A 25,887-nucleotide genomic window follows, 5' to 3' on the forward strand; every position below is an offset into this window, starting at 1 on the left:
GTAATGCTGCATAGTCACTGGCTGTGTCATTCTCTCTATGGAACTGAAGATGACTACAAGTAAAACTATACTGGAGGTACCACTTCTCTGATACGTTCTGTTCCTGACCATGTGAAAGTTTCATTTGTAATGCATTTTCTCTATGGGAAAAAGTAAAAATCATAGCATGGTGATAATTCTGGGGTTGAGCAGCGGAGAGATGAGTATCGTGGCAGAGAGGATTGTGCCTGAAGCAGGGTTGTGTTTTGCCTCTGTTAGCTATGTGGCTGAACAGCACAGCAGCTCCTTTTGCATTCACTGGAGGCAGAGTTCATCAGATTGATTCCTGAAGGCTAGCTCCTCACAGCTGGTATAGCCACCCACTGACCAAGCAACCCACCAGCCAGGTACACGTGGAATGTCTCAGTTAGAAATACAGAAACATCAACGAACAAACCAGAGCCAGCTTGGCTCTGCTGTAGACAAGATATCCTGTCTCCTGACCAGCAGCCTAACTGAGGTCATATTTTTCATTTGGAAAGCAGTCCTGGATTACTATCAATTCCACTTACTGAAAATTCTGTTAATCTAATGGGGAGGGGGAAAAAAATTAAAAAAGGAGGAAAATTACCACTAATGATAATCTTAACAAGCTGACAACACAGTAAACAATTTTGATATATTTCCTAGGAGCAGCGAGATACCTGTGTTTTCCATTTGGTTGCACTAGTGCTATTATCAGATGTTGGGTATTGCCATTAGCTAACACAAACAGCTCTGGTGATGCAGTAGATGTGTCTCGTGTGCTTATTTAAGAATACGATGAGTAAATTCTGTTCTTAACCTATAACTTCTGCGATACTAATATTGGCACCTGGCCCACAAATCCAAAACTGATTCAGCAGACAAAGTTGGGGCTCCTTTACCTCTGCCATTCCCGACCGGCAGGAGACCAGAAAACCCACTTTGCAAGTAGTAGCAATGGATTTAGAAGGCACTAATCTTGGCATCAGTGATAAAAGGAAGTTGCTGGTGTGTCTACAAGAGAGGCAGCTCTCTCTAGGATAAAACGATCCTAAAGAAGAGTAAGAATGAATACAAGAGATGCCTGCAGCCTTGTCATCTCTGATGTGCACAACTCCTGGAAAACAGTAATGAATCTCCAAACAAATCAGGTTTTCTTTCAGCCAGAGAAGATCAAGCCGCAGTGGCAGCTGCATGTAGAAGTGTCCACCTACCAGAAGAGAACCATATAGTTAAAAATCACACCTGCCCTAGCTGAGACCCCAAAATAAGCAAAAGCCAAAGTGCAGGAATAATTATTGGTATTCTGCAAGGCTAACAGTCAGACCCACCAGCAGCACACAAGGATGCTACATGAAAAGCTGACAAAGCTGGGTTTGACTGCCTGCTGATCACTACATTTAATCTGTGTAGATCCCTGCCACAGGAATGAAATGGCTCACATCTGCCATTGTGGAACGCCTGTGAGGGCAGCTCCATGACACCTGCTCCATGGTACCCAGCACGGTGTTACCTGCTCCACACCTCAGAATGACAAGGTATGTGCCAGTGTGCATTAGATGGTCATGACAAGGGTGTTGGTACCTTCCCTCAAAGCCAAAGATGGCAGCGAGGGACTACACTTTATTTACTGAAACAACCTCCTCACATTTTATTCCAGCATCAGAACAGCAGCTTCCCTGCAGCTACAGACAAACATCAGGTAACCAAATGGCAGTAAACACAGCAACTAGGAGAAAATAAAACACTAAACAACCTGAATACCAAAAAAGCCCCCCCAACAACAAAAAAATCCCACCAGAAAACTAACCAAAGAAACCCAACAAACCAAAAAAGCCAAAATCATCATACCATGTTGGTCTTCAGGATCTTAGGAAGATGACTTTAACCATCTAACCATCTGTCAATAGCATATAATTACTCTCATCCACAACTCCACAGCAACATTGCACTCTGTAGGAGGGAGGTTCAGAAAGCCAAACAGGACTGTTATAAATGGACAGATGAAGCAAGGCAGAAAATTTAAGCTGTTGGCTCCTTCAGCTGCAGGAATTATCCTCTCCTCTACAGGTGAACAAGATCAAGCCCCACAGTTAACATTTAAATTAATACTTTATGCTTAAGAAAGCATCAATCTTGATTTAAAGACAAAGTCATAATGAATGAGACAATGTCTTTGGTGGTGAACTGAACTACAGGTGATTTAGGCCAAATTTTTGCCACTAATGTACAAAAAATTCAATCATTGGTCTGGTAAACCCTGAAAGCGAGGCATCATTCTCCATCTGGTGAGAAATGTCTTATTTCACTGTGAGCCAGCTGTAAGCAAAGGAGATGAGATATTATATATCCTTCCTTCATCTGTTTTAGTTCTTTATCAGTTTTGTGCTTCTCTGCATAACCAGGATGTTCATTGCTGCTGTTCAACAGGCCATCAGGACACGCTCACCTACTCAGTTTGGATCTCAGCCCACGAGCTCATTTTTATTAAATGGAAATTCTAAAAAAGTTTTATTCAGAAACTTAGAAAGGCGACATTGAAAGTTTTCAGTAATGTATGATAGGTTTGGTTCACTAACATAATACTAAATAATACATTCTATTATGCATTATGCAATCATACCAAAGACCTGTATTGGCCTAATCTCAAGGACCGGTGCTTTATTAGATTTTTCCCCCCACTTCAGTACTTTTGGATTCTTCTCTGCAGCCATCTCAGAGGTGAGAAGTGCAGCAAGGTCACTACTACTTGCCTCTGTGGACAGTCTGTTATCATAAGTCAAAAGACGTAGCTGAAAGCTTGCTCACTCATTTATCCCCTCGAAACAGAACAGTCGCAAAAGTGCAAAATGCTTAAGCCTTCAAAGTCGTGCTCCTAGGATGGGTGGAGACTTGAAACTATATGTAAAGCAAATTTGCCTTCAGGCATTTTTAACAGGTTGCAACCTGAAAATTGTTACTATAATACACACTAATGAAGTTAGCGATGGGGAATTTTTACATATGCATGTGGGAAAAAATTATTAGGCAGAAATAAACTCACTCAAATATATCAGTAAAACTGAAAGTTCTACACAGCACTGCTCTTCTACTACACTGAGCCTGGAAGATTTTGCTGTCCCAGCCACTCAAGAGGAAGCCACAAGTCTCCATCCACAAAACTTACCAAGGTGTTTTCAAGACTCTTGGCAAGATTGACAGTTTTGTATCTATGGTACATTGATCTCCATTCTAGTTGATTTTATTATTTTTAAGTTTTAATTGAAAAGAACCTGAGAGGAGACTCAAGCCTCTTCGAGAATTGTTAGATGGAATGTGCTCCTCAAACACTTCACTCTCTCAGACCAAAACTCTTCCCAGGACAACATGGCCTTTCTTGTAACACTGTCTCTCTCCAGTCCCTGAGAGCTCATCAATCTGTCAGAGATTACTAAAGTTGCTGTATGGGAATATATGACACTTCTCAGTCACAGAGCTCCCTCTAGAATAAGGAACAAAGAAAACAGAAAGGGACTCAGATGTTCAAAGTAGGATTACACAGAGGCTAGGTGTTTGTATCAACTGCAGAACCCTCTGAAAATCTCAGCTGAAATACTGACTTGAATTGGAGTTACCAAAGTGCAAAGAATAACTGCATTTGTGGCCCACGGCTCCCAGTTCCCCCAGTTTTGCTTCCGCCTGTGGTACAGAGCATCTCAGTTTTCCCTGAATCATGCAGCCTTGTGCCAAAAAAATATCCAGGTCTCACTCCACCTGCCTCTTCCCTGACTGTCCTAGAGGCATGCTCTAAACACGTTCAACTTGTCTTTGAGCAACTGCAACACTGTGTAAATGCAAAACCATCCTGTATTGTATCATGGAAGACGTAACAACCGATACAACAAATATAAGGGAAGAGATAAAGTAGGGGAAAACAAAAAGCTGGGAGCGTGCAATTATCAAAACTTAATGATCGGGGAGAACACAGGTGTCAGAATATAATGACTTGCCTGTTGGGAAATATTTCAGAGGTGGGGCCAGTAGAAACTAAGGAGTCATTTTTAATTGAGCAAAATAAAGCCTAGGAGTGAGTATAATACTTATTTTCAGATATGCTATACTGAGTTCATCAATCTCATTAACAGTTAAATTTTTAAATTCTTCCCCAGTATCAAGTACCAATATTTCTGGAGTTCAGCAAAGCTAGGAGATGCTGGCAGGTGGTTTCAGTTTTCTTCCCCAGCCCTCCCAGTTCTATACCTTCTTGCTAGTTACACAAAAAAACAGCTTTTCACAGAAGATAACATAAATGCATAGTCTTGAGAAGCTTTTGACTAACAGTAAGTCTTTGAAATACAGGCACTGACTACCACATAGCAAAAAGAAGACCTTTCAGCTCAGTCCATCTTTCCTTGAGGTAATTTTACATATTAACATGCAGTCCTGATATGTGATCACCAAGAGTATTATCTTTGTGATTGTCCTCCTTCACAAAAGGACAAAAGCCAGGTTGTTAGCTGTGCTCGATATCTTTGAAATGGAAATACCTCCATCAACACTTTACTTTGTGTGATACCTGTTCCTGCAGGTTAGCAATTACTCTCAGAAATGGCTCATCCCAGTAAGTGGGGCTTCTCACGTAAGAAACAAACACCCTCATAACAAGTAGTAACATCATAAAATCACCTGTTGTAATAACATAATTCTAAGTTTAAAACGAACAAGCAGGATTTACAGGGACACTAGAACAATTATTTAGCTGAACGTCTTCAGAATTAAAAAAAAAAGGCCTTCAAAAGAATTTTAATGCTAGAGGTATTAGTATTATTCCTTCTATCTAGTTTTTCTACAATTCTTTCCATCACTAGACTTAGAAATCCCTTCTAAGAGAAACTGGTCTTTTTTTACAAGGAGGATAGCAGAAGTAGGATTGCTCATGTATTTTATACAGCACCTGCTCAGTAGAAAACACGTGAACTGCAGTGGACAAGTGCACCAAACTCCATAATTTCCTTTATCCCCACCACAGGACCTACTCCCCTCTGAAATCAGGGAGAGCATTTGTATTCCCCTTCAGCAGGGAAGAAAGCTGACCACCACCAGATAATCCATAATTGACTGGAAAAAAGCTTTAACTAGAAACACCATGAGTTATTTTAATACCCACAACACTCACCCTACTTGCCACAAACCTGGTCACTCCCCTGACATTCCTTTCCAGGCCCTCAGGCTCTCTCCCTCTAGCTCAGGCTCTTCTGAGTAGCCCATCCTCACAGCACAGCCCTTCCTCTTCTACTGCAGTCTCAGGAACAGCCATATCTGACCCCAAAAGCCCAGTGAAAAGGCCAGAGCCTTGGCTGAGTGGAAGGGGTGTGAAGGCAACTCCCTGCTTCCCATGGCCCTGCCATTAACAAGGCAACACTGGCAACACCTGCTTGGAGGTGCATCCTCTTAGCACACTCTCAGAGCACCTGGCCCAACAGCCAAGGAGATGCCTTTTTCTAATGAAACATTGATTTTAATCAAGCCATTTAGAATTCCCAACACTGAGGAACCCCAGGATCCTCCTGGCTGCTTGACTTCCTGTGCCTAAACTCAGGGTCCATAGTTTTTGAACATGTCAGGGTTAGGCAGCATCTTAGCATGAGGCTTCTAGGATTACAGTTTTGGATTACAGTTCCACCTAATTGCCACTCTGCAGTGGTAATTTTTTTGGGGGAAGGGCCAAAGTTTCTATCAGATTTCAAGGAATCTCAGTGCAGAAAGTTAAGGGACCAAGTACAGTCCTGATGAGAGGTTTCTGTGCAGATGTACCTCTGAAAGGAATTTCTCACAGGATACTTTTCTATTAGTCATGTGGAGTAAAAATTCATCTTTCTTGGTAGCTCAACTAATTTACATCTCATTTCAGCATTTTAGTGTCCATGATTTATGTGGATCAGGGCTCTGGATAGAACAGTTTTATCTCTTCTCCCTCCATGGCAATTGTCATACACAATGAACAGAGAAGGCTGGTTTTTTTTTCTTTTTTTATTCCAGCTATAAGAAGAGATTGAAAGACAGTTCTGCCACATTAGCAGGAAAATGTACATCTACGCTTCCCAAATTTTGGGAAAGTTTACAAGAATGCTGTCACTTTCTGCTCTGCTGAATTGCTAAAGGTGTTAGTATGCCCAGTGGAAACAACCTGCTTCCACCAGGTTGCAGCTGCTCAGCAGTGCAAAGAATGCCCACTTCTACAAGTGTTTTACTCCATCGGATAAAATAAAAATACACTACACTTTCCTCAAAGCTGAAGAATAACATGTTGTGTTTTACACTGTTATTTTTTTATTCTCAAAGAACCTGTATTTTCTGTATCTAGTTTTAATGTTCAAGTGAAAAAAGTGTTATGAAGACAAAGTTTTTTCTTTCAAGCTGAGGCAATTACCAACATCACCTGGCATACCAACCTCTGGCACTCATCCGGACACCGATGGATTGTAAAGCTTCGCAAACTCTTTTTCTTTGCATAATCTTGGTCTGGCAATCCCATAATCTCCTGCACTCTTCATTACAAACTTCTCCATGACTGGCAAACAAGGGAGTAAAGTTTTAACAGGAATGCAGGAAGGCAAAGTAAGAAACTGCACTGACGTCCTTTCCGAGAGATGAAGCAAGACACAAGAACCTGTGTTTATGCACCTGGCAGGGAACACCAGGACACGCCACAGCAGCAGTGACTACTGAAAAAAGTGGAATGAGCAATCCTTGGAAAGTTACCGTATAAATTGTGATGCACAGCAAATAATGATCCACTTCTGCTGTGAGGAAAGCTCCAGCTTATAGTGACAGTCTGGCTGTGATGTCTTTACAATGTTCATCTTCTTATCCCCAAAGGCTCATCTTCTTTCTGTTTGTTTTTTTTTTTTACAAGCAGTTGTAAAAGGTGAAGGAGAGAACCAGATCTTCTGCCTGTGATAGGGAACTCTCCAGGACTGTTCCACGCAGCACAGAGCATAAACCATGTAAAGAGGCTCTACAAATTTATTGCTGAGTCATGGTGGCCAGTAGGAAGTTAAAATTAATAACAAGCCCCAGAGTTTACATAGAACAGCTTCTTCAAACCCAAGAAATGTGCTCAGAGATTGTATTTGTTTGCCTGTCCAGATACACACTTTGTAGCCATACCTCCCACATCAGCATACGTGGGAATATTTGTCCTATTATAGCAACCTGAGGTATGCAGTTAAAACATGTTATATTTTCAGGCTATTGAATGGAAAGGACCCACCTTGATTAAAGAATCTAATCAAGTAATGTGATTAGATGATGTAATCAGTGCAGATCCTGTCCTACTAACATCAGGTAACATGAAAATTTTCCCAACTGCACAGAGCAGTACCAGGAGATCTGGAAAAAATCCCAGGAACCTTCTCTCCATTATTCCATCCCATGCCAAGCACATTCGAGTTGATATTCTAAGATTTAGTACAAACACTCCAGAGCTGCTGCAGCATGGAGAAATTAGATTCATTCAAAACAATAATTTTTGAGTTTTAATTTTAATTTAAAAATTGATAATTCATGTCCAAGCTGTAAGAGTGTACATTTATAGAACGTTGCTTTGCAGAATTTCATTAACTAAACACGTCACTTCCTTCAACAGATGTTTCAAGGTAACATTTCATTTAGGACATTCTAGTGGTAGATATTAACCAAAAGGTAACCTTACAGCATTGTTTCCAGTGGTGCTTGTGGTGCCAGCAAGTCCAGTTTTGGGAAGACATGCCAGTCTTGCTTATACAAGATTCTGTGGTTAGGAAACACCCCTGCGAGGCAGATTTTGTTAGTTACATGAAAAATTGCTTTAGCTTTGGCATAAGAGGTTCTTTTGCTGCTGTTATTTTTTAATTTGCTCCCCAGAAAATGAACTTTCATGTTGGAATGTACTTCCATTTTGAAGGAATTTTTCAACATGTAACTTGGTCACCTCTATTCCGATACACGTGTGGAAGTCGAACAAGATGTTACCTGAATCTTCCTGGGTGGTAAGTCATGGCTGCCTTCTTTTACTGGGACACTGAGGAAGGTTTGTCTGTACCACTAAGATGACACATTAACTGAGGCACTGGTAATAGAAGGAACACATGGACATGAATCCTTCCAGCAAGGGGTTAATACTGTCTGTCTTTCAGATGTTTCAGTGCTTCCCATTTCTTGGCTTTTACCCAAGTACAATGTGGCTTTACAGGCTGAATTACACAGTTTTGTGTCCAAATGTCTTTTACCAGTGTCCTTCCTAGCCAAGTGAATGTTTAAGTGGGGGAGGAAACATCGTGGTAGAAAGTAAAGCCAAACAAAGAGGGCTGTGTGTATCCGCCTGCTCAACTGGTGCAAAGACAATCACAGTTTTTCCTTTGTATTCAAATGACATGCACTGTGGCTTATTCTGTGAAGTAACTGGCTGAGACACTAGATAAATAAATGTTTCATTTGTTAACCTCAACAAGATTACAAGAGTGTTGATGGTGCTGTAAAAGAAACATTTTCCCATCAAAGACTAGAAGAGTATTGGTGATACCGATTCAATCAGAAATTCTGGTATGTTTATCTTGACTGTTTCCTAAGGCTTTCTGGGGTTCACTGGCTCACTTGACAATGAATATGCTTTCTCTATGCGAATGTGTTGGCTGATGAAGTGGGGGTGGATGGTGGAGAGGAAACAGAACCCTAGAGAAGAGTTCCATCTGCCACGCTGGCAAACAGATTTACTGCTATGCTGCTGGATGTTTATATAAAGATCGAGGTCAGGTCCTTCCTTATTTGCCTAAATCAAGGCCAGATAACATCTCTACTAGTTTGAATATTTCAAGCACAATATTTAATGACATGGGCATCTATTTTAGGCCTTTCACTTAGATAAAGATTGCAAACACAAGAATACAATCACCACGTGGCACTCAAACAAGGTCAGGGGATTCACAGGCACACTAAGGTCAGAAATGGTAAAACAGACTGCAAATAGGTAACTTGCTAGCTTTGCTCCAAAATAGTATGGATATTTGCTGACTTGGCACCTGGATCTTCTTCTTTACTGAAAAAGGGTATTAAGCATTCCTATTACAGGGTCAGGGAAATAAAAGTAAATATTTCTATAAAGATCTGTTAGAATGGATGATCTACCAGGGTTTATCCTAGTTGGCTTCTTTAGTAGGAAGGGTCACTGTGGTGTCAGGAGACACAAAGCGTGAGTTGCAGGAAGGGCAGATCTGGGTTGTGCAATCCAATGTGTTATGGACAGTAGTGTCATCCTATTCCCCTCTCAAAATAATCAATCCTCAATTTAACCAGTTAAGGTTTTCTGCCTGCTACACCAGATAGAGCATTTCTGCAATCTGACACCTCTGAAGATCAAATGTACCTTTTTTTAACAACTGTATTTGTGCTTAATTAGCTTTCTTTTCCTCCTTTGCAGTTCCACTCCCTTCTCTGCTTTCCTCCCATCTTTCCTTTTGCCCTTTTCTGTTGAGATTCATTATATCTCCTCTCACTCTTTGGTATTTCCAAGGTAAATAAACCAAATTCCTTTAGTCACATTTCAGTTCCTCTAGTCATTCCAACATCCCCTCTCTGCACTTCTTCCAGGAGTAAGCTTTTTTGAACATGGGTAACCACAGGCAGAGACAAAGAGTGGGGAGGACAAGAATGCAACCTTTGAAGACAACCTAAGCATCATGTTTACATGAAAACCCAAACAGAAGAGGCACATTCTCCAGTCATTTGAGAAGCTATTGATCCTAGCAGAGTGATAGAGTAGACCCAGTAATTCTAAAGCTTTTATCAGTTTATTATATTTATTTATTAAGACATTTCTTTGGTTAATGTTTGAAGGTAGTTTCCCACTGAAGACAAAACAAGCATAACTATATTTGCAGAAGATTAGATAATATTAGTCTGTTTTATAAAGAGAAAAGTATCTAGAAGGAAGTCACTGGAGGTGAGATACATGTCTTTGTTAAATAGCAAATTGATTAGGACTGATTTCCAAAGGACTAACTCATCTCATATTCAACAAAAAAAGCTCAGACACTGAAGAAATATAAAAAGGGGATAATACTGTAACATAATTTTTTAACTTTTCTTTTCAAAATATCTTTTCATTTTTTTTGTAATTGACTTTTTTTTTCTTTCAACTTAACTTCAGCATCTGTATGACAATGGGCTCAATAACAGAACAACAGAAAGTACCTCTAGTCCAGCATCCTGCCTATAAGGAGAACAAGTTTTTTCTTTTTTCATGTGAAATGAAGAGGATGGAAATCTAGGCTGAAGCAAGGACTCAGGCTTTACTCCATATGGCCCTTTTGCTCAGTTTTTACCTTCAGAAGACAGCCAAGAGAAACAGCTTATCCCCATCTCAGATTGAACAGCTGCAGTCAGAGGTGGCCTGTAATATTGTCGTGACAAACATTTCTGCTGAAAGTCCTGAATCTACTTTAATGAACACAAGCAGTAATACAAATGAGATTCCTGAAAGAGAGAAATTTAAAATAAAATTTCCGTGCTTAGAAAATTAATACAAAAGCAAAAGCCTGCTGGAGATGAGGGAAAGAAACCATAGTGAACTAGAGCAACTAAAAACTTCTAACACCCTAAATCATTTAAAGTTATGGGAAAAAATAAAACGAGGTTTAGACAGTCATAGAGAAGAAATTCAACAGGAAAAGGCAGAAAAAAAGACACTGATCTTTCTGAAGCCCAGACATGCAGTTTGGATATATTATGGCACTTCACAGGCTCAGCAGATAGAGAGCAGTACATAGGTCATCTCCTCATGCCCTATGAAACACAAATTCTTGCCAGAGTAATGCCAGGAAAAGAAAAGAAACTTTTCTTCTGAGAAAAAAAAAAACAACAAACCCAATAAAGACCTGAAGCATTTTATCCCCTTCACTTTCTGCTGAGATGACATTTGAGATGACATGGGAAACTGAGGACTTGACAAGGGCCATCCAAACAAGTAATCACAGCTGCTATTAGCTCCAGAGTCACTGCATCCTATGCCTTAACAATATGGTGGATTCATCACATACACAAATGTTGTGATGACACCATGAAACCTTACAATAATGAAATAATAACACTGTGATGTCATCCAAAACCTTCAGTTGTCTCTCTGCAACTCTCTCTGAGTCAATTAGCTGTATCTATCCCCAACAAATCTGAATATATTTCAAAATCTTTTTTATGAGATCACAATATCCAGTTTCTCACCATCATTGAAATCTGACGGCCTCTAAGGTTTTTTGGCCACACTTATTTTGTGTTGTGAATGAGGAAGAATTTGCAGATGATAAGGTATGCTCTGCGTGTGTGTTGGCTATTTCATTTTCTCTTCAAGCAATTCCTTTGCATCTGCTCTTGTTTTTTTCCAGTCTGGACCAACTGATTGTAATCCAGATACACTTTAACCAACATACACAGAAACCTAAGCCACATGTAATCACAACAGAAATTCCAATTTCACAGCAGGATGGTGAGAAAGAGACAAAGTTCAAGCTTGATTGTGGGAGAAGGATAACAAGCACAACTTGTTTGTTTACTAACACTATCTCCATTCCCAACCCCTCTGATGAGATGCCAAGCTTAGCCTGTGTACATGCAAAGTTGACATGAGCCTTGGAGCCTGTGTTGGTCACACTGGTCAAAGGCACTCAGATGACCTCCAAGCTGTTTCTAAAAATACCTACTTCTTCCTCCTCCAGAAGACCCATGACAACTATTTTCTACAGAAGGCTCACTCGTGTTCACAGTTGCTGAAGAAACCAAGATGTGTTAACAGGACCAAAACCCACAGGGCTGGTTTTCCTGATGACAGGACCAGTCTCCTCCTCCTTGGTCAAGTTTTCAAACCTCAGCAACGATTTGGGACCTTGTTGGACAGGCAATTTGAAACACCTTGCAATGGAGCTTGATAAGGTTGCCCTCTGCCAAGGAAGGACCTGCACAAGGGCAGCCCTTCAGTATTGTGAACAATAGCTCTTTGATCCAGCAAGGGGCTTTTTCAGAGTTAGTTGAGAATAAAGCTCTTTGTTTAATAGCAACATTCCCATATGGGAACAAAATCCCATGTACACCAGTTTGGTTGTCTGTGAACAAAGTCAGCATCTGGACAAAATGTCAATAGAGCCTGAAAATCATGTGGAGCAATGCACAGCAAAAGACCTTTTATTATGTATTTTATTCTTCCTGTGCCCCTTCAGCTCTTTTTATAACAAAACATTTTGATACAATAAGAGGCAGAGTCTCACTCAGTGAAGAAAATCTTCTTAAATAAACTTTTCACTCTTTTTTTTTCCAGAGGTAAGATAGAAGTTGGATAGCAACAAACTCATAATTTGCCTAAGCTAGTAGACAAAGGGTGCATATAGTTTTTGTTAGAGAATATGATGATTTTATTCTTGTATGTATTTATTAAAAATGAGAAATTATCATCAATTTCCTTCTGTTAGTATTTTAACTTTTCCTATTAAATTCTATTCTTTAGTTTCTGTTTTTAAAAATCTCAAATAATTTAGTATTTCTGTGCCTACTGTGCTTTCTATGCATTAGACTATTTAGACCAGAAAGGAAATATCAGACTTTTTTAATTATTTGTTAAACTACACCATCATCTGTCAGTTGGATGGACTTGTCTGCTGGACAGTTTATCCAGAAGGATAACGTGAGTGACAGTATCAGTGAACATGATCCTCCAAAGCTGCAGCTTTTTTGGGGCAATGAGGCCTTAACACTACTCCCAGCTTGGTGCTGTCAGCTGGGAGGAGATGGCAGGAGAATGGTGGTATCCAGTGTCCCAAATGCACTCCCTGCCTTCTCAGCCATGCCTCTCCTCTGAAGCTCTGAAACTCTCCTGCGCTCCCGGCTGCCCTCCAGCTGTGGCCATTGCCTCCTCACACACCGCCATTCTCACCAGTCAAAGTACTTAGAAAATGAAAGGGCTGAGGAGCGGGGATGCCTGGTTAGCAACGTCCATTTCAAGATGCCACAAGCTCTATTTTTTCACGCTCACTAACCCCCCCCGACAGGCATTAAATGCAGCACACTGTCTGTGGGACGCTTTGCACACTTTGCTCAGAGGATCCCAAAAACACACACCATGCTGTGAAGCCGTGACAGGTGTCATGTAGGAGGCTTTGATACCTGTCATGGAGCTGTGTAAAGAGGCAACTCCCAGATACTATCAATGGTTTGGCTCTGTTTCTGTTTTCTGGCTGCTTTGTTTCAAAGGTGTGAGGTTTATTTTTTAAACTTTCCTTAAAGTTACTGGCATTGAGGAAGATAACTTATTTACATAGAAGGGGCTGGAGTTTAGATACAAAGATGACCCAAGATAACCTTCCCTTCTCTGTTTTATCCAAAAGGAATTTACTGAAAGCCTTTATCGAACCCTCTCCTCCCACAGACTTGGGAGCAGGAAGACGCATAAATGGATTAGTGCATTTTCCACCTGCAGCAGTCACAGATTAAAGGCCAACCAGTGAAAAGTTCAAGAAAGTAGGTAACAATGTCACCTTGAAAATGTGTGGGGAACAGTTCAGTTGTGAAACACACAAGCAGAGCATAGCCTTTGAAGCAAAAATCTGAAACAAGATTGAGTCCAACACCCAAGGAGTGGAAATACTCAAGCTCAGGAAGGAGGAATGTGCTGTGTTACCAACTGCAGGGTTTTATTGTACATCTCACTTCCAGTGAAATCACAAGCGAGTCTTAGGAGGGCTGCCTCTGTCCCCATCCCTGGCACAACAGGCAGCCCTTGGACCTTCAGTGTTGTCTGCTTAAGCCTCTCCTGTAGCTCTGAGTGTGTCGTGGTTTAACCCCAGGCATCAGCCAAGCCTCACACAGCCACTCACTCACTCCCCCACCAGCAGGATCAGGGAGAGAATCGGGAGGGTAAAAGGTAGAAAACTCATGGGTTGAGACAAACCCAGATTAATAGGGAAAGCAAAAGCTGTGCACACCACCTCCTTCTCTTTCTGCCCTCACCACAACCTGATCTGTCCCTAGGATTTACCACAATTAAAATCTATTTCTTTTTGTAAATAACTGGTCTACAATACTAACTACTGATGCTAGAGAAAGGTTGTGTATTGAAAAATAACATGCCTAAAATCATACTGAACATAAAGGATCTTGGAGGTCATATGGTTTGGAGTACATACACCACTGGAACTACCAGTTCTTGTTTACAGGTACCTGGACTTGGACACCTTGGCAGCTGGACTGGATAGCAGCTGCAGCCTGAGAATGCCAAGGAGTTGGCACCTGGTAGAGGAAATAATTTAATATCAAACGCTCTGTTATCTTGCCCATGAAGCATTCATCCTTTTCCCTGTAGATCCCTTTATTTGCATAGATAAAAACTTTCTGTGATTGTGTTTCTGCATTGTCCTAAACACTGACCTATGAACCTCAGTTATATCATAGTGGCAGTGTGAGTGTGTGTAGCAAAATGCTGCTCACACCAGACAGAGCACATGGCCATGGCAGAGATACCTGGAGGGAAAAGGGACCACAAGGTCATGATTAACAGAGAAGCAAGAACCTCTGAAGTGTGAATCATCATCTTCCAAAGTATCAAAATCTGAATAATGTTAGGTAACAGATACACATACTAAGATGAGAGATCCAAGCCACACTTCCCATGCTGGAGCAATGCAAGGCTCACTTATTACTCTTTCAGAAGCAGCAAATTCCTGCAATTCCTGGGGAAAATCATACACAGGACCCTCTCCTGCAGTAGCTCTCTCCTGTGACATCCCTCTCCATTCTATTCTTCACATATGCTTTTCCCTGCCCATCTATTTGCCGCTAATTCATGCAGGTTATTAGAAGACTTATATTTAGTTAACCTATATTTAGATTTATATTTAGATAACTCCAACTCTCAAGAAGTATGGGTAGGATTTCACCATTTTATTTGTTGCTATTTGATTAGAGTGATAATGGTGGTCACAAAGACTCAGCCCATGAACCTCAGTCCCTGAAAACTTGCTGGGCACACTGATTAAAGACAGACACATGCTGAGAAACAGACCCGCACAGGAAAACTGATTTGAGGCAGAGCAGATACTGAGTCAGAGTGGTGGTTCAACTGGGAGAAGGGGAATAAAATCTAAAGGAGATATACTTAGTATTGTAAAAAACTTTTAAAAAGGAAGGTACTGTACAACTGCTAAAGCACCTTACTCTGAGCTCTTGCTGAGTTCCTAAACCAGCCAACAGAAGATGCTTTTCACTCAAACAAACAAACAAACAAAAACCAATCAAACCCCCTGAACTTGTGAAAAGTAAGTCTTCTCTCACAAGACCTGCAGCCCAATTTTCATCTAAAGATATAAGGACTTTGAAAGTACAGCAATGTTTTGCCATGTTTATTGTATATTTTTTAGAAAATGCTGGTGCATATATAATGCACATCAATTCCTGCATTCTCTGACAGCTCTGTGGTGACACTGCAGTTAATGAAACAAAAAGCATTCTTGTAAGGAAGAAAAATATCTTTGTGTTTGGGATCCTAAAGAAATATGGAGAGCAAGAGCAGATTCACTACAGAACTATAGAGGCTGTAGGACCATCTGACAGCATTCAGTCAGCTCATGTGGGAGTGGCACCCATTCTTGTATCTTCTTTCATCACCATCACCGTGGCATTCAGGTCAAGGTTGGCATGCACCTCAGTCTTGTCTTACTGAATGTAGCAACATCAATTACAGGAGTTTGTTTGATCTTTAAGTTCCATTTCTGCTTCTGACATTGATTTGGTTGATGCTGTATGTACATATAGGAGGAATGGCCTTACATGAACTCAAATGACAATGTCAATACAAAGATAGTGTGTTGAAGTACTAAGAAAATTCTGTGACATCACGGACACGCACACACTGTTAAAAGTAGACTGTGTAAACAAAAAGAAATGTGTTGTATAAGGTACAACAGTGTTCTTAATCAGAGTCTTCATTGCCATCAAGCTTAGTGAGTCATTAAGTCCATTGTTAATTATAACCCTCCCAAATTTTATTCCATATGATTCTCAAGATCTAGGCTTTCTGACTAGGACAGTCTTTGAGAGCAACACAATAAGACAGAAACCTCTGGGACAGAAGTCCCTGACCACATCATGAGGTACATGGAGGTCAGCCAAATTAGCCAGACAAAACTAACTGTGCAGCATGATCACCTTAATGGATAAAGGCTCCAACTGGTCCTAGTAACTTCAATTTTAATATCTTCTCCTAATGCAAAAGTACTGCTTCATATTATTTGTAAAACTTGTTAAACGTAAGACAGATGAAAATTCTTAAAGATTTAGTAAAACTTTTAAATGACATTTCACTTTGAAGGCACAGGAAGATGAAGTAGGAAATGGGAGTGGACATTCACACTACACAATGAAAAATCTGTTCAAGGAACAAGTTACAGTCTGTGAAAAATTTTATATATTTTGCAAAACACTAATGAAAAACCTTTCATCCTGTGATGTAAAGTCTACACTTCTGCCTAGGTCTTACATGCATACAGATCTTTTGGTTGCTCATTACAGTGACCTCTGCCCAGTTCTCAGAATGAAGTGTACTTTGCCGATGAGTACTTGCTCTTCACATGAAGATTTTTATGCTGTGAAGACATTTGGTTCTCAAAAAATAAACCTTTCAGTGTTCCAAATTTTCTTGTGTACAGAATTTAGGATTGCTTATGTTCAATGCTCTCTTTCCAACTTGAGAGCCCTCCAACAAACGTCCAGATTCATTAGGATGGGTGTCAGGGCTCCAAAAACTGTTCTTGGGACTGCACACAGAACAAACATTATAAGGTCCCTTACTCTCTGATGAGCTGAAATGTCACAGGAAGGCCAGTTTATCTGAACAACAACTAGGAAACAAGGTCAAGTTCAAAATTGGAGCCACCAGACAAATTCAGAGCTCTTGTAAAACTGCAACCCAGAGCTTAGGACTGTGATTCAATCTGTCTTAGTTAAAACGCCACGTCCTTCCATAGAATAGGTCAATTAGATTTGAAATCTGGTAGAGAATCAAATTCTATGAAGAATTTTGTACAAAGCCATGTAGGCAGTTGTATGCAGAAAGCAGCTTAAACAAAACTGATAATCACTACTGACTATTTACAGTGCTGCATTACTAAAAACATTTGATACTGGATTGGTGGGGAGAATTTGTTTTGACTTTTGGCAAGGAAATACTTCTAAAGGTTATCACAGATTATCACGTTATCTGAATGTAAGGTTGAGGAGAGATGAAAGCGAGGGATTCTAGGAAAGAAACAAGGAAAAGATTAGAAATAACTGTCGGGTCAGAATCATTTATTCTCTTGAGAACTGGAATTCCCCAGTGTAGTAATAACCTGTCCTGATTCAGCAGAAATTATTTAAAGGCCAGGGAAAGGCAAACAAAAACACACATCAGAAAGCTGCAAACAGAACTGGCACTGCAGGATCAGGATTTCATCACCTCCAGGAAAAGACAGTCTGAGCATTCCCATGGGGAATACCCAAACAGTCTCTCTTGCCCTACAGGCACATGACTGCATCCAAGGCAATTGCAGAGCACAGTGTTGTAGAGAAACCAATCACCTGCCCTTCCAGTAAGAGGGACAGACAGCTCTCAGCAATGCCATGCCCGGGTGGTTTCAAGGATGAACTCAGAAATTACTCTGAAAATAATTGGCAGTTGTCAAACTAGATCCTCCGAACTGAATGTTCTGCTTGTTTCATAATTTTAGTTTGTTTCTACCACATCGCTATGAAAAGCTGAGGCACTTCTCATTAACAGAAGATCCTAATTCTAAGTTCTTACATAAAATATTTGCCACAGAGTCTTAGGAATGATGGGAAAAGCCCACCAATCTCACTCTTTCAGTTGTTGTTAGATCTAGCTGAAAATGCACCCACAGAAGAATTCTCCAAAAGAGCAGTAACTTGGTAGAATTGTGTAATGGGTCTCTGGCAGTACTAGTTTTGTATGTTATGTACAGAAATATTTTGTTTTAACTGAAAAGAATTAAATTTTAATGTTTCTTTCAGTCCAATAGAATTAAAAATCTTTGTTTTAACACCTGCTGCAGTGATAAAGTCATGAAACACCTTGATCTAGAAAAAAAAATTACTGTAATTAGGTTGCTTTGAAGTAAAATGTATAGTAAACTAAAAAAGTCAGCTTTTCATAATAATTCCAAAGAAAAGAATTCTCAGAACTTAGAGTCAGACAATTTTTTTTTTTTATATCACAATGTAAAAGCAAGTGAGATCAATGGAATTACTAGCATTGTTTCACTTTCTCATGGCTCATAGTACATTCTTACAAATTTTATATCAGACACCATGTATCTTGCCAGACAGAACAAGGAACTGGAAACTACAAACATCCATCCTGAGTCTGACACAGACTCACTGCTGACCAACTTCTATCTTCTTTCTCACCCACAGCTGTCAGGGAGCCTGTGGGAGGCTGGGATATGTCTGGAATGCAGACACATGGCTTGAGAGGACAATTTCATCTTTCTGTTTCCTCCTGTATGGAACTGGGAGAACTACTAAGCTACATATCTAACCTAAGATTATCCTTGCGTGGCATTTTGTAGCGCAGAGCAACTCAGGACCTTGCACCTGTTTGATTTGTCAATAGGACTGATGCAGGATTAAAGATTATGTGTGATTATTCCAAAAAGCTGTGTGTGCAGATGTGTGTGTTCCTCAGTACTGACAGCTGATGTGCCTCAACACAGGCAGAGCCCAGAGCCCTCACTACATCCCTTCAGAAGCTGAGTGTCGTGAGGAAAGAGGCAGAGGTTCACCTTCATCTCCTTAACCTCCCTCCTCATCTCACCCACCAGCCAACCTGTCCTGGAATTTGGAATTTGGGAGCAGATACCCAATCAGCTGTGGGACACTGGGACAGGTTTGCAGAACACTGTCTGAAAGCAAAGCTTGACCAGCTGCCAGTTTGCTCCCTAATGCCTGCTCGAGGATCACACTGATGGGAAAAATATCAAGACTGCATACTAGGGGAATGACAGTGGACCCTAAAGCCCTGGAAGACAGCAAAGCTGAACTTCTGGCAGCCTCTCAGAAGCTGATAGCAGACCCAGACAGACTGGGGAAGAGTACCAGCAGCAGAAGATACTGTTTAATCTTTCATCAAATTATCATGATACCACCAGGTGCAATTAAGTCTTAGGACAGTGTAGGCTCTAAGGACTATACTTGCGTGTGGGAGAGGAGTGTTTTTCTCTCTCCCAAAACTCATGTACACATTCCTCAGCTGCACTGACCTCACTGAAAGGGTGGAGGAAGGTGAGGAGGACTTTACCAAAAGATAGAGGTGTTTCTGCAGTAGCAGAAAGTAAGGGCAAGACAAACTTCCTCCTCCTTCCCAGGCCCCTATACCAACATATTCACCCTTTCTCAGGATTCCCCTATTGCCCTGCATGTCAGGAAAGTTAAAATCCTACAACCTGCCTCCACTAGACTGGAACCCACCACATGGGCTGCATCAAATGCTATGTCTTATGATATTGGTACAGTTTGGCACAGAGTGTTCCAAAAGTACCAAGGCATAGTCACCTCCCCACTGTAATGTCCCAGTGAGAAGAACACAGACAACTTTACTCCTGTGTAGGAAAGTCCTTCCCTTAAAGGTTTCTCAGACTGATCAACTGATAAGCATCCCTGAGAGCTGCTTTGACTTGCACATAGCTATAGTTGGGAAGAAGTGTTCCCACTCACCTGGGGCTAGTCTAGGAATCATACTCCATCTGACCAGAATGGGCCCTGATTTCCCTGCATGAGGGCTGGTGAACACAGTTCTGAACTGGTGCTGGAGACCTGCCAGCTGAGCACAATGGTATGGACTGCAGCAAGGTATGGACTGCAGAGGGTCATCCCCTTCAAACATTCCGGGCAGATCTTGGCGCTGAACAGCCCGAGAGACAAGTTGGATTTGCAATCCCTTGCCTTGTGGTACTTCTGTGTTCCAGTTGGACATTCCCAAGGTAGCCATGTTCCAGAGAAAGAACAAAACTGTTGCTCAACAGGGGAGAGTTTTGTGACTGCATGAGACCAAGCTTCCAAGAAATTGGAAGGAAACCAGGAATGGGAGTGCTGCCAGATTAAAAACAAACACTGAGCAGTTCCTCTCCGTCCTGCCATTCAAAGGTAAATACAGGAGCAGCCTTTTTTTCCCCCATGGGTGCTCCCAGCAAGTTTCTGTCCCATTGGAAAAACAAGTAACAGCAAAACCTCTGACCTGCTGCCTGGTGGGAGAAAGAAGAGGAAGCACTATCACTGCCTGTGTTGGATTGGGTCCCAAGGCACATTGCTGAGAATTACCCTAACCTGTTTGGAGCATTAAGCCCTGCAGCAAAAAGGTTAGAGGATTACACTGACATAATACTTTACCAGTTCTTCAGGAAGTACTTCACAGATTTTTCATGGCATAACTTTTGAGGGTAGTTTTTCTGCAGAAACCCAGAGGGATGTTCACAGAGTTACTTACACCTACACAAATAATTGTTTTTTATGACTCACAGAAGAAGTTTAGGAGCCTATGAAAAAAAAAGAGCTGACCTTCAGAAAGCTATTAGATCAAAAATCTTGGACAAACACAACTAGGTTTCCTACAAAAGGCAGTAATTGAAAAAAAAAAACACAGAAAGACAATTAGGAGTAACTAAAGAAAGATATTTGGGGAGATGTCTTCTTCTCCAGTACAGAGCCTGGGACAAATGTAAGAGCAGTAATTACTGGATAGTTGATTTAGCATTTTCCTTTGATTTTTCTTAGTGCAGCAAAAAAATGTATTTGCTAAAAAGTAAGAAAATTCCAATTGCCAGTGTTTTGGAATAGATCCCCTTCCCGGAGCAAGCTCTGTTATAAGCTTTTTCTCTACATGCTGGAAGATGGAGAAGGAGGGTTTGATGCTGGAGGTCAAAGGTGCCTTAATAGCCCACCACACCCTTTCTTCTCAAAGAAGACTAACGGGCTTTACTGGTATTACCAAGCATTCCAACTGCAAGAAACTTCACTTTCTGAAGCTGAAATGGAGGAAGAAGCTGAAGGAAAGAAAGAAGCCATAGCTTCCTACTTTGTAAATCAAGCACCAAACTCCAACAGCTGAAGGAAGCAATGTCCTTTTTTATTTAATGAGGTACAGGCAGGACTCCTGTATTAAATTATGTAACAGTTACATATGCCAGGACTATCCCAGCACTACTCTGATCATCTGTGTAGTGTTGTTTGAGGAAAGGAAGAAGACAAGGTTAACAAATTTGGAAGAAATTCAACCAACGCTTGGATCAGACCATATGCAACTTGCTGCATTAAGAATTAAAGTCACTCAACAAAACATGTTTTCTACCAGAAGGAAAACAAAAATAAAGCTTAACTGGTTCTACTGAAACCAAGGAAGGTTAGGACAAGGACAGTAAACATGGCACAGGAGACAAAAGACAGGTAAAATCAGACGCAAAATCTAACTTCACCTCTGAGGAATGCAATACTAAAGCTCTGTAATTGCTGTGAACCAAACAGGAAGATGCTCGAATAGAGGTGGCCAGAGATTTGCAAAACAGAACAGGTAAGCTTAAAAAAAGTTAAGAAGAACCACTTAGATCATTAATACAAAGATGATTGACTCCAACCCCACTCAAGGCAAGGACAGTTAGTTTGGATTTGAAATGCTGACCTGGCAGCTTTTAAAAGACAGCTTTGGTAGGCTGCACAAAAGCAAAGGGAAGAAAAGGGAATGCAAAGAAGCTTTGGATGCTTCTCTCTTTCCTCAGGAGTTATTGCAGTGTATGAGACCAATGGGCAGCATCAGATTTCTCAATACTAACTTTACTTTTTGTTGGAAATGGCAAAAAATCTGATAGCATGGTGTTAAAGAGAATCTTACAGAAGAATGTTCTCTCTTGGCTGAAACATGCCATTTTTAGTCTGTGTGTGTTCCTTCTGCGTGCCATTTTTATCTGTATTATTTCTTCAGGTTTGGAAAGTTAAGACATTAGTACTACCAGGAAATTTTGAGGCTTATCAGAAAAGCTCTAGAGCATTCCTTCAGTTCTTGTATCTTAAGGGTTTATGAATATTTCCTCAATTGCACAAGACAGAAAACACTGGAAGATTCTGCGGGCAAAAGTTAGAGCCGCTGATAAATCTACCAGGTGGTATTTATTTACTCAAGTAATCACTTTGCTTCAGATAGGAGAGGGAACAGCTCTTGTAAAGGTACCAGAGAAAGACATTGCAAACTTGCTTCCTGTGACAGTACGTATGGAAAAGAGGACTCTATGGTTTAGTTGCAGCCCAGAAGGCCCCCAGAGGAGGGACTGTTCATTGCAGTGAACACACTGTCAAATACACCATTTGTAGACTTTAATTATAGTGCACTATTCCTGGACTGTGTTTTGGAAGGGGACATGAAGATACGGTTTGCTGCTGCCTCCAAAGCTGACGAAGCACCAACAAGATTTCCTACCAGCTAAAGATCATCATCAGCAAACGATGGTGTATTTACCTGAAATATTTTCTGAGACATTTTGATGATCTCCATGCATGTTTTTCTTCTCCATGGTCAACCCAACTCGTCTGTAAGTAACGCTGACATCAGTGGCTCATGGGTGGAGGCACTGCTCTGCAGATGTAAGAGAATCAGTGTTAGTGCCTACGACAGCTTTTGACTTAAGAGCATGTGAGTTTGCCTGTGTACACTTTGTCACATGCACATTTGTTTTCAGCATGTTCAAATCATGTTCCACCACATATGTCATGGTTTTCCCCTCTGTTGGAAAACACAGCTCTGTGGTTTGCAATCTCTTGTCCATGATCCCTGCAGACCAATGGACTACTTTGAATGGTCTACGAAGAACAACTAAAAAAAACTGCCTAGTAGCATTCTCTTGGACTGCACTTTCATAAGACTTTTTTTAGGATTCATATATCCAAATAGCTAGAAAAACACAACCTGACTGAAGTAGGGCTGTGCAGGAGATAAGAGTAGGCAATTCTAAACATTATAAATATCACTCTTGTCTTAAAATCTTGGAATTTCAAATATTAGGCAGACATTGTGAAAAACATAAGCTCCCACTAGCCTATGTGAACTGTCCTCTTCATGAGCAGAGCACGTATCCAAGAGCACATCAATATAGGACAAATAACTGGGAGACATTAAAACCAAGCTCTGAGGACTTCTGTTCCTACTAAGTTTTGACTAACTTTGTTTTTTATTTTCTGTAACCTAACTGTTTTGATCTGAAATTTATTTATTACCTACGTAGATGCCACACTGAGCTAGAGCTTCTACTGAAATACGTAAAAGGGCTGGAATTGCCACATGAAACTGCCACAAACATTCTCCAAACATAATAAATAATTAATGTAGGTATAAAGTAATATTCATATCTATGGAGTTTGTCACATCAAGTCCTCTAAATATAGTTTTTTTCTCAGAAGTTATGCAACTTAAAAGAATTATTATTATTATTTTTGCTATTATTTTGCTCTTCCCATCTAATCTGGTAAACAACAATTTATGCCTGCAGCAAAATGCCTCAAATACAGAACAAAGCTGATCTCATCAATATGTAATCTTACATGGAATTCTTCCTTATCTTTGGTTTTACCCTTTACTTCTTTGTAGATTTTTTTTTTAGAAGTCTTGTACACCAGAACTTCTTATTATAGCTTATAATAATTCTTATTATAGCTACATAACAAATTAAACTGACCTTACTAGAATTCCATGCCACCAGGACATGCACTAACAGTCCCATGTTAGCACTCCCTATGCTTGCAGAAATTACTAAAGCACTGATCTGCATAGTGAATATTTGTAAGGGAAGAAGTACTTTCATGATACTACTTGGATGAAATGAAATTAGTACAAGTTCACGGAGACATTGATTTTGGGTACCTCCATTTCTGGATGTTGCAAAGAAGATACTTAAGGTCTAATTTGGAGAGTTCTGAACTTTGAGAAGGTTCCAGCTGTCAGTGACTAACAAGAGAAACTAAGCACCAAAATATGACAAATCTAAAATTTAAGATCTTTGTTTCAGCCATCTTTTTGGACAACACCATGGCTCAGAAGGGGATATGGAAAAATGCTTTTTTTCTCCCAAGGAAATTGTTTCACGTTATGTAGACAGACTCCTTCCAGATGAATACAGGCATTTCCCTACAGTTGTATGTATTCAAATTACCCTGCACTCTATGGAGTAGATTCTGTTTGAAAGCAAGGGTGTCACTGGAAGCCTGATTGAATGCCAGAGCATGCAAGACCAGTATTTAACAGAGATGCTTAATACATGCCTTGGGGGATTATTCATGCCATCTACTTTAGTCATCCAAGTGAGATTAAGCACCCAGGAGACCCATTTCCTTCTGCAGAGAATGCATGAAAAGCCAAGTATCTCCAGGAGACAACAAAGAGAGTTTAGGTGAAAACAACATCAGTTTAGACCCTCCTCCAAACATACCAGTAGCTCCATGATCTCTTAAAAGTCAATGTAGAAGGAGGAGCAATACCAGCAGGCAATTCAGACTTATAAAACATGAAACAATCTGCTGGGGCAACTTTTTCACCACTGAATATAATGAAAGCCAGGGATCCTGAGGTGCCAGTGGTATCTCTGCAGCCCACAGGGATTTTCTGAAGCATTTCTGGCAGCTGGTCTGGCACCATGAACAGCTGTTCCTTTACCTCTCACCCCTCACTCAACTGTCCATTCTGTGGGGCAGTGGGGTTTTCACAAATATGTCAGTATAGTTACCAGAGTGGAACTGTCTTCTGAGTGCTGCACTGAACTTTCAGTAACTTAACGGCTGCCAAATCTCACTAATTTTTTGTAACAAGCAGTAGATAACCTGCAAAATAGACATGCTGAAGTTCTTAAAGCATGGCTAATCGAGATCTGATTTTCAATGTCTAACGCTATTTCTTTTGGTTTTTTTTTGTTTGTTTGTTTGTTTTTTATTTAAACTCCCACAATTAGTATTATTATTGCACCGAAGTTATATTTTCGTAACTTCCAAGCAGTTTTCTACAGCAGCCTGTAATTCGACACTAGGGGGCCTCTTTCTTCTTTCAGAGAAGGTCTGACATGTCATTATATCACCAAGGACTCACAGAAAAAAAAAATCGTTAAGCAAATCTAAAGAACTTTGTTCAGTAAGGTTTTAAGATGAATATTGCAAAACTCACAGCTCACTGTTTCCTAACTGGAATGCATTCACTGTAGCTCAGAATACAGAACTCAGTATCTGTAACTTGGCTTGAAGCCTGAGTCTTGAGAATGTTTTGTCCACACAACAACCTCCAAGGAGGTATCCATAGTATTTTATTCCTGAAAAAAAACCCCAAACCACAATGTCCCTTTATCTAACTCATAAATGCAAAAGCATACAGAGGAGAAGAGGATCTGAAGATAAAATAGATACTCTTCTCTACTTGGCTTAGGTTTTCCCAGGTGAAATCCGAAATAGCAATCAAAGCTTCACCTGCCCCACTTGAATTAAGTTCATGCACTCTAATAGTGTGTCCTCTTTCTGCCAAGTGGCCTGCAAAAGCAGAAAACTGTGATGAATCACAGAGCATTTGAGAGGTTTTCATGGATGGTAAAAAATCTAATGGGATTGAGGTTTCTAATGCAGAGACCAGCACATAATAGTTTAATTGGAACATTTAGATTCCTTGAAGAGGCTAACCAGGAAGTGAGCATTGCCTTCAGCAAGACAGCACTCTGGCAAAATGGCCTCAGGAAAGGAGTTCTTAATTTGCCTCTCAGAATTTCCCAACAACCAAAAGCACAATCACTTTATTGCAAAATCACTGGACTCCTGCAGGATAAG

General features: G+C 40.5%; 1 protein-coding gene across 1 annotated transcript in view; it reads right to left on the reverse strand.

Annotated features, from left to right (window-relative positions):
• SLC6A14 (solute carrier family 6 member 14) overlaps nt 1-22,639 on the reverse strand; it is a 39,930-nt gene extending 17,291 nt beyond the window's left edge. The window contains exon 1 of the mRNA XM_051784335.1: nt 22,553-22,639. Coding sequence (XP_051640295.1) covers nt 22,553-22,588 — 36 coding nt within the window. The 5' untranslated portion in view covers nt 22,589-22,639. The remainder of the gene's footprint in view (nt 1-22,552) is intronic.
• Between the last annotated feature and the right edge of the window lie 3,248 nt (nt 22,640-25,887).

The sequence above is a fragment of the Manacus candei genome, unplaced genomic scaffold (genome assembly GCF_025592945.1).
Source record: "Manacus candei isolate 608988 ecotype Guabito, Panama unplaced genomic scaffold, ASM2559294v1 h1tg000003l, whole genome shotgun sequence".
Classification (NCBI taxonomy): domain Eukaryota; kingdom Metazoa; phylum Chordata; class Aves; order Passeriformes; family Pipridae; genus Manacus; species Manacus candei.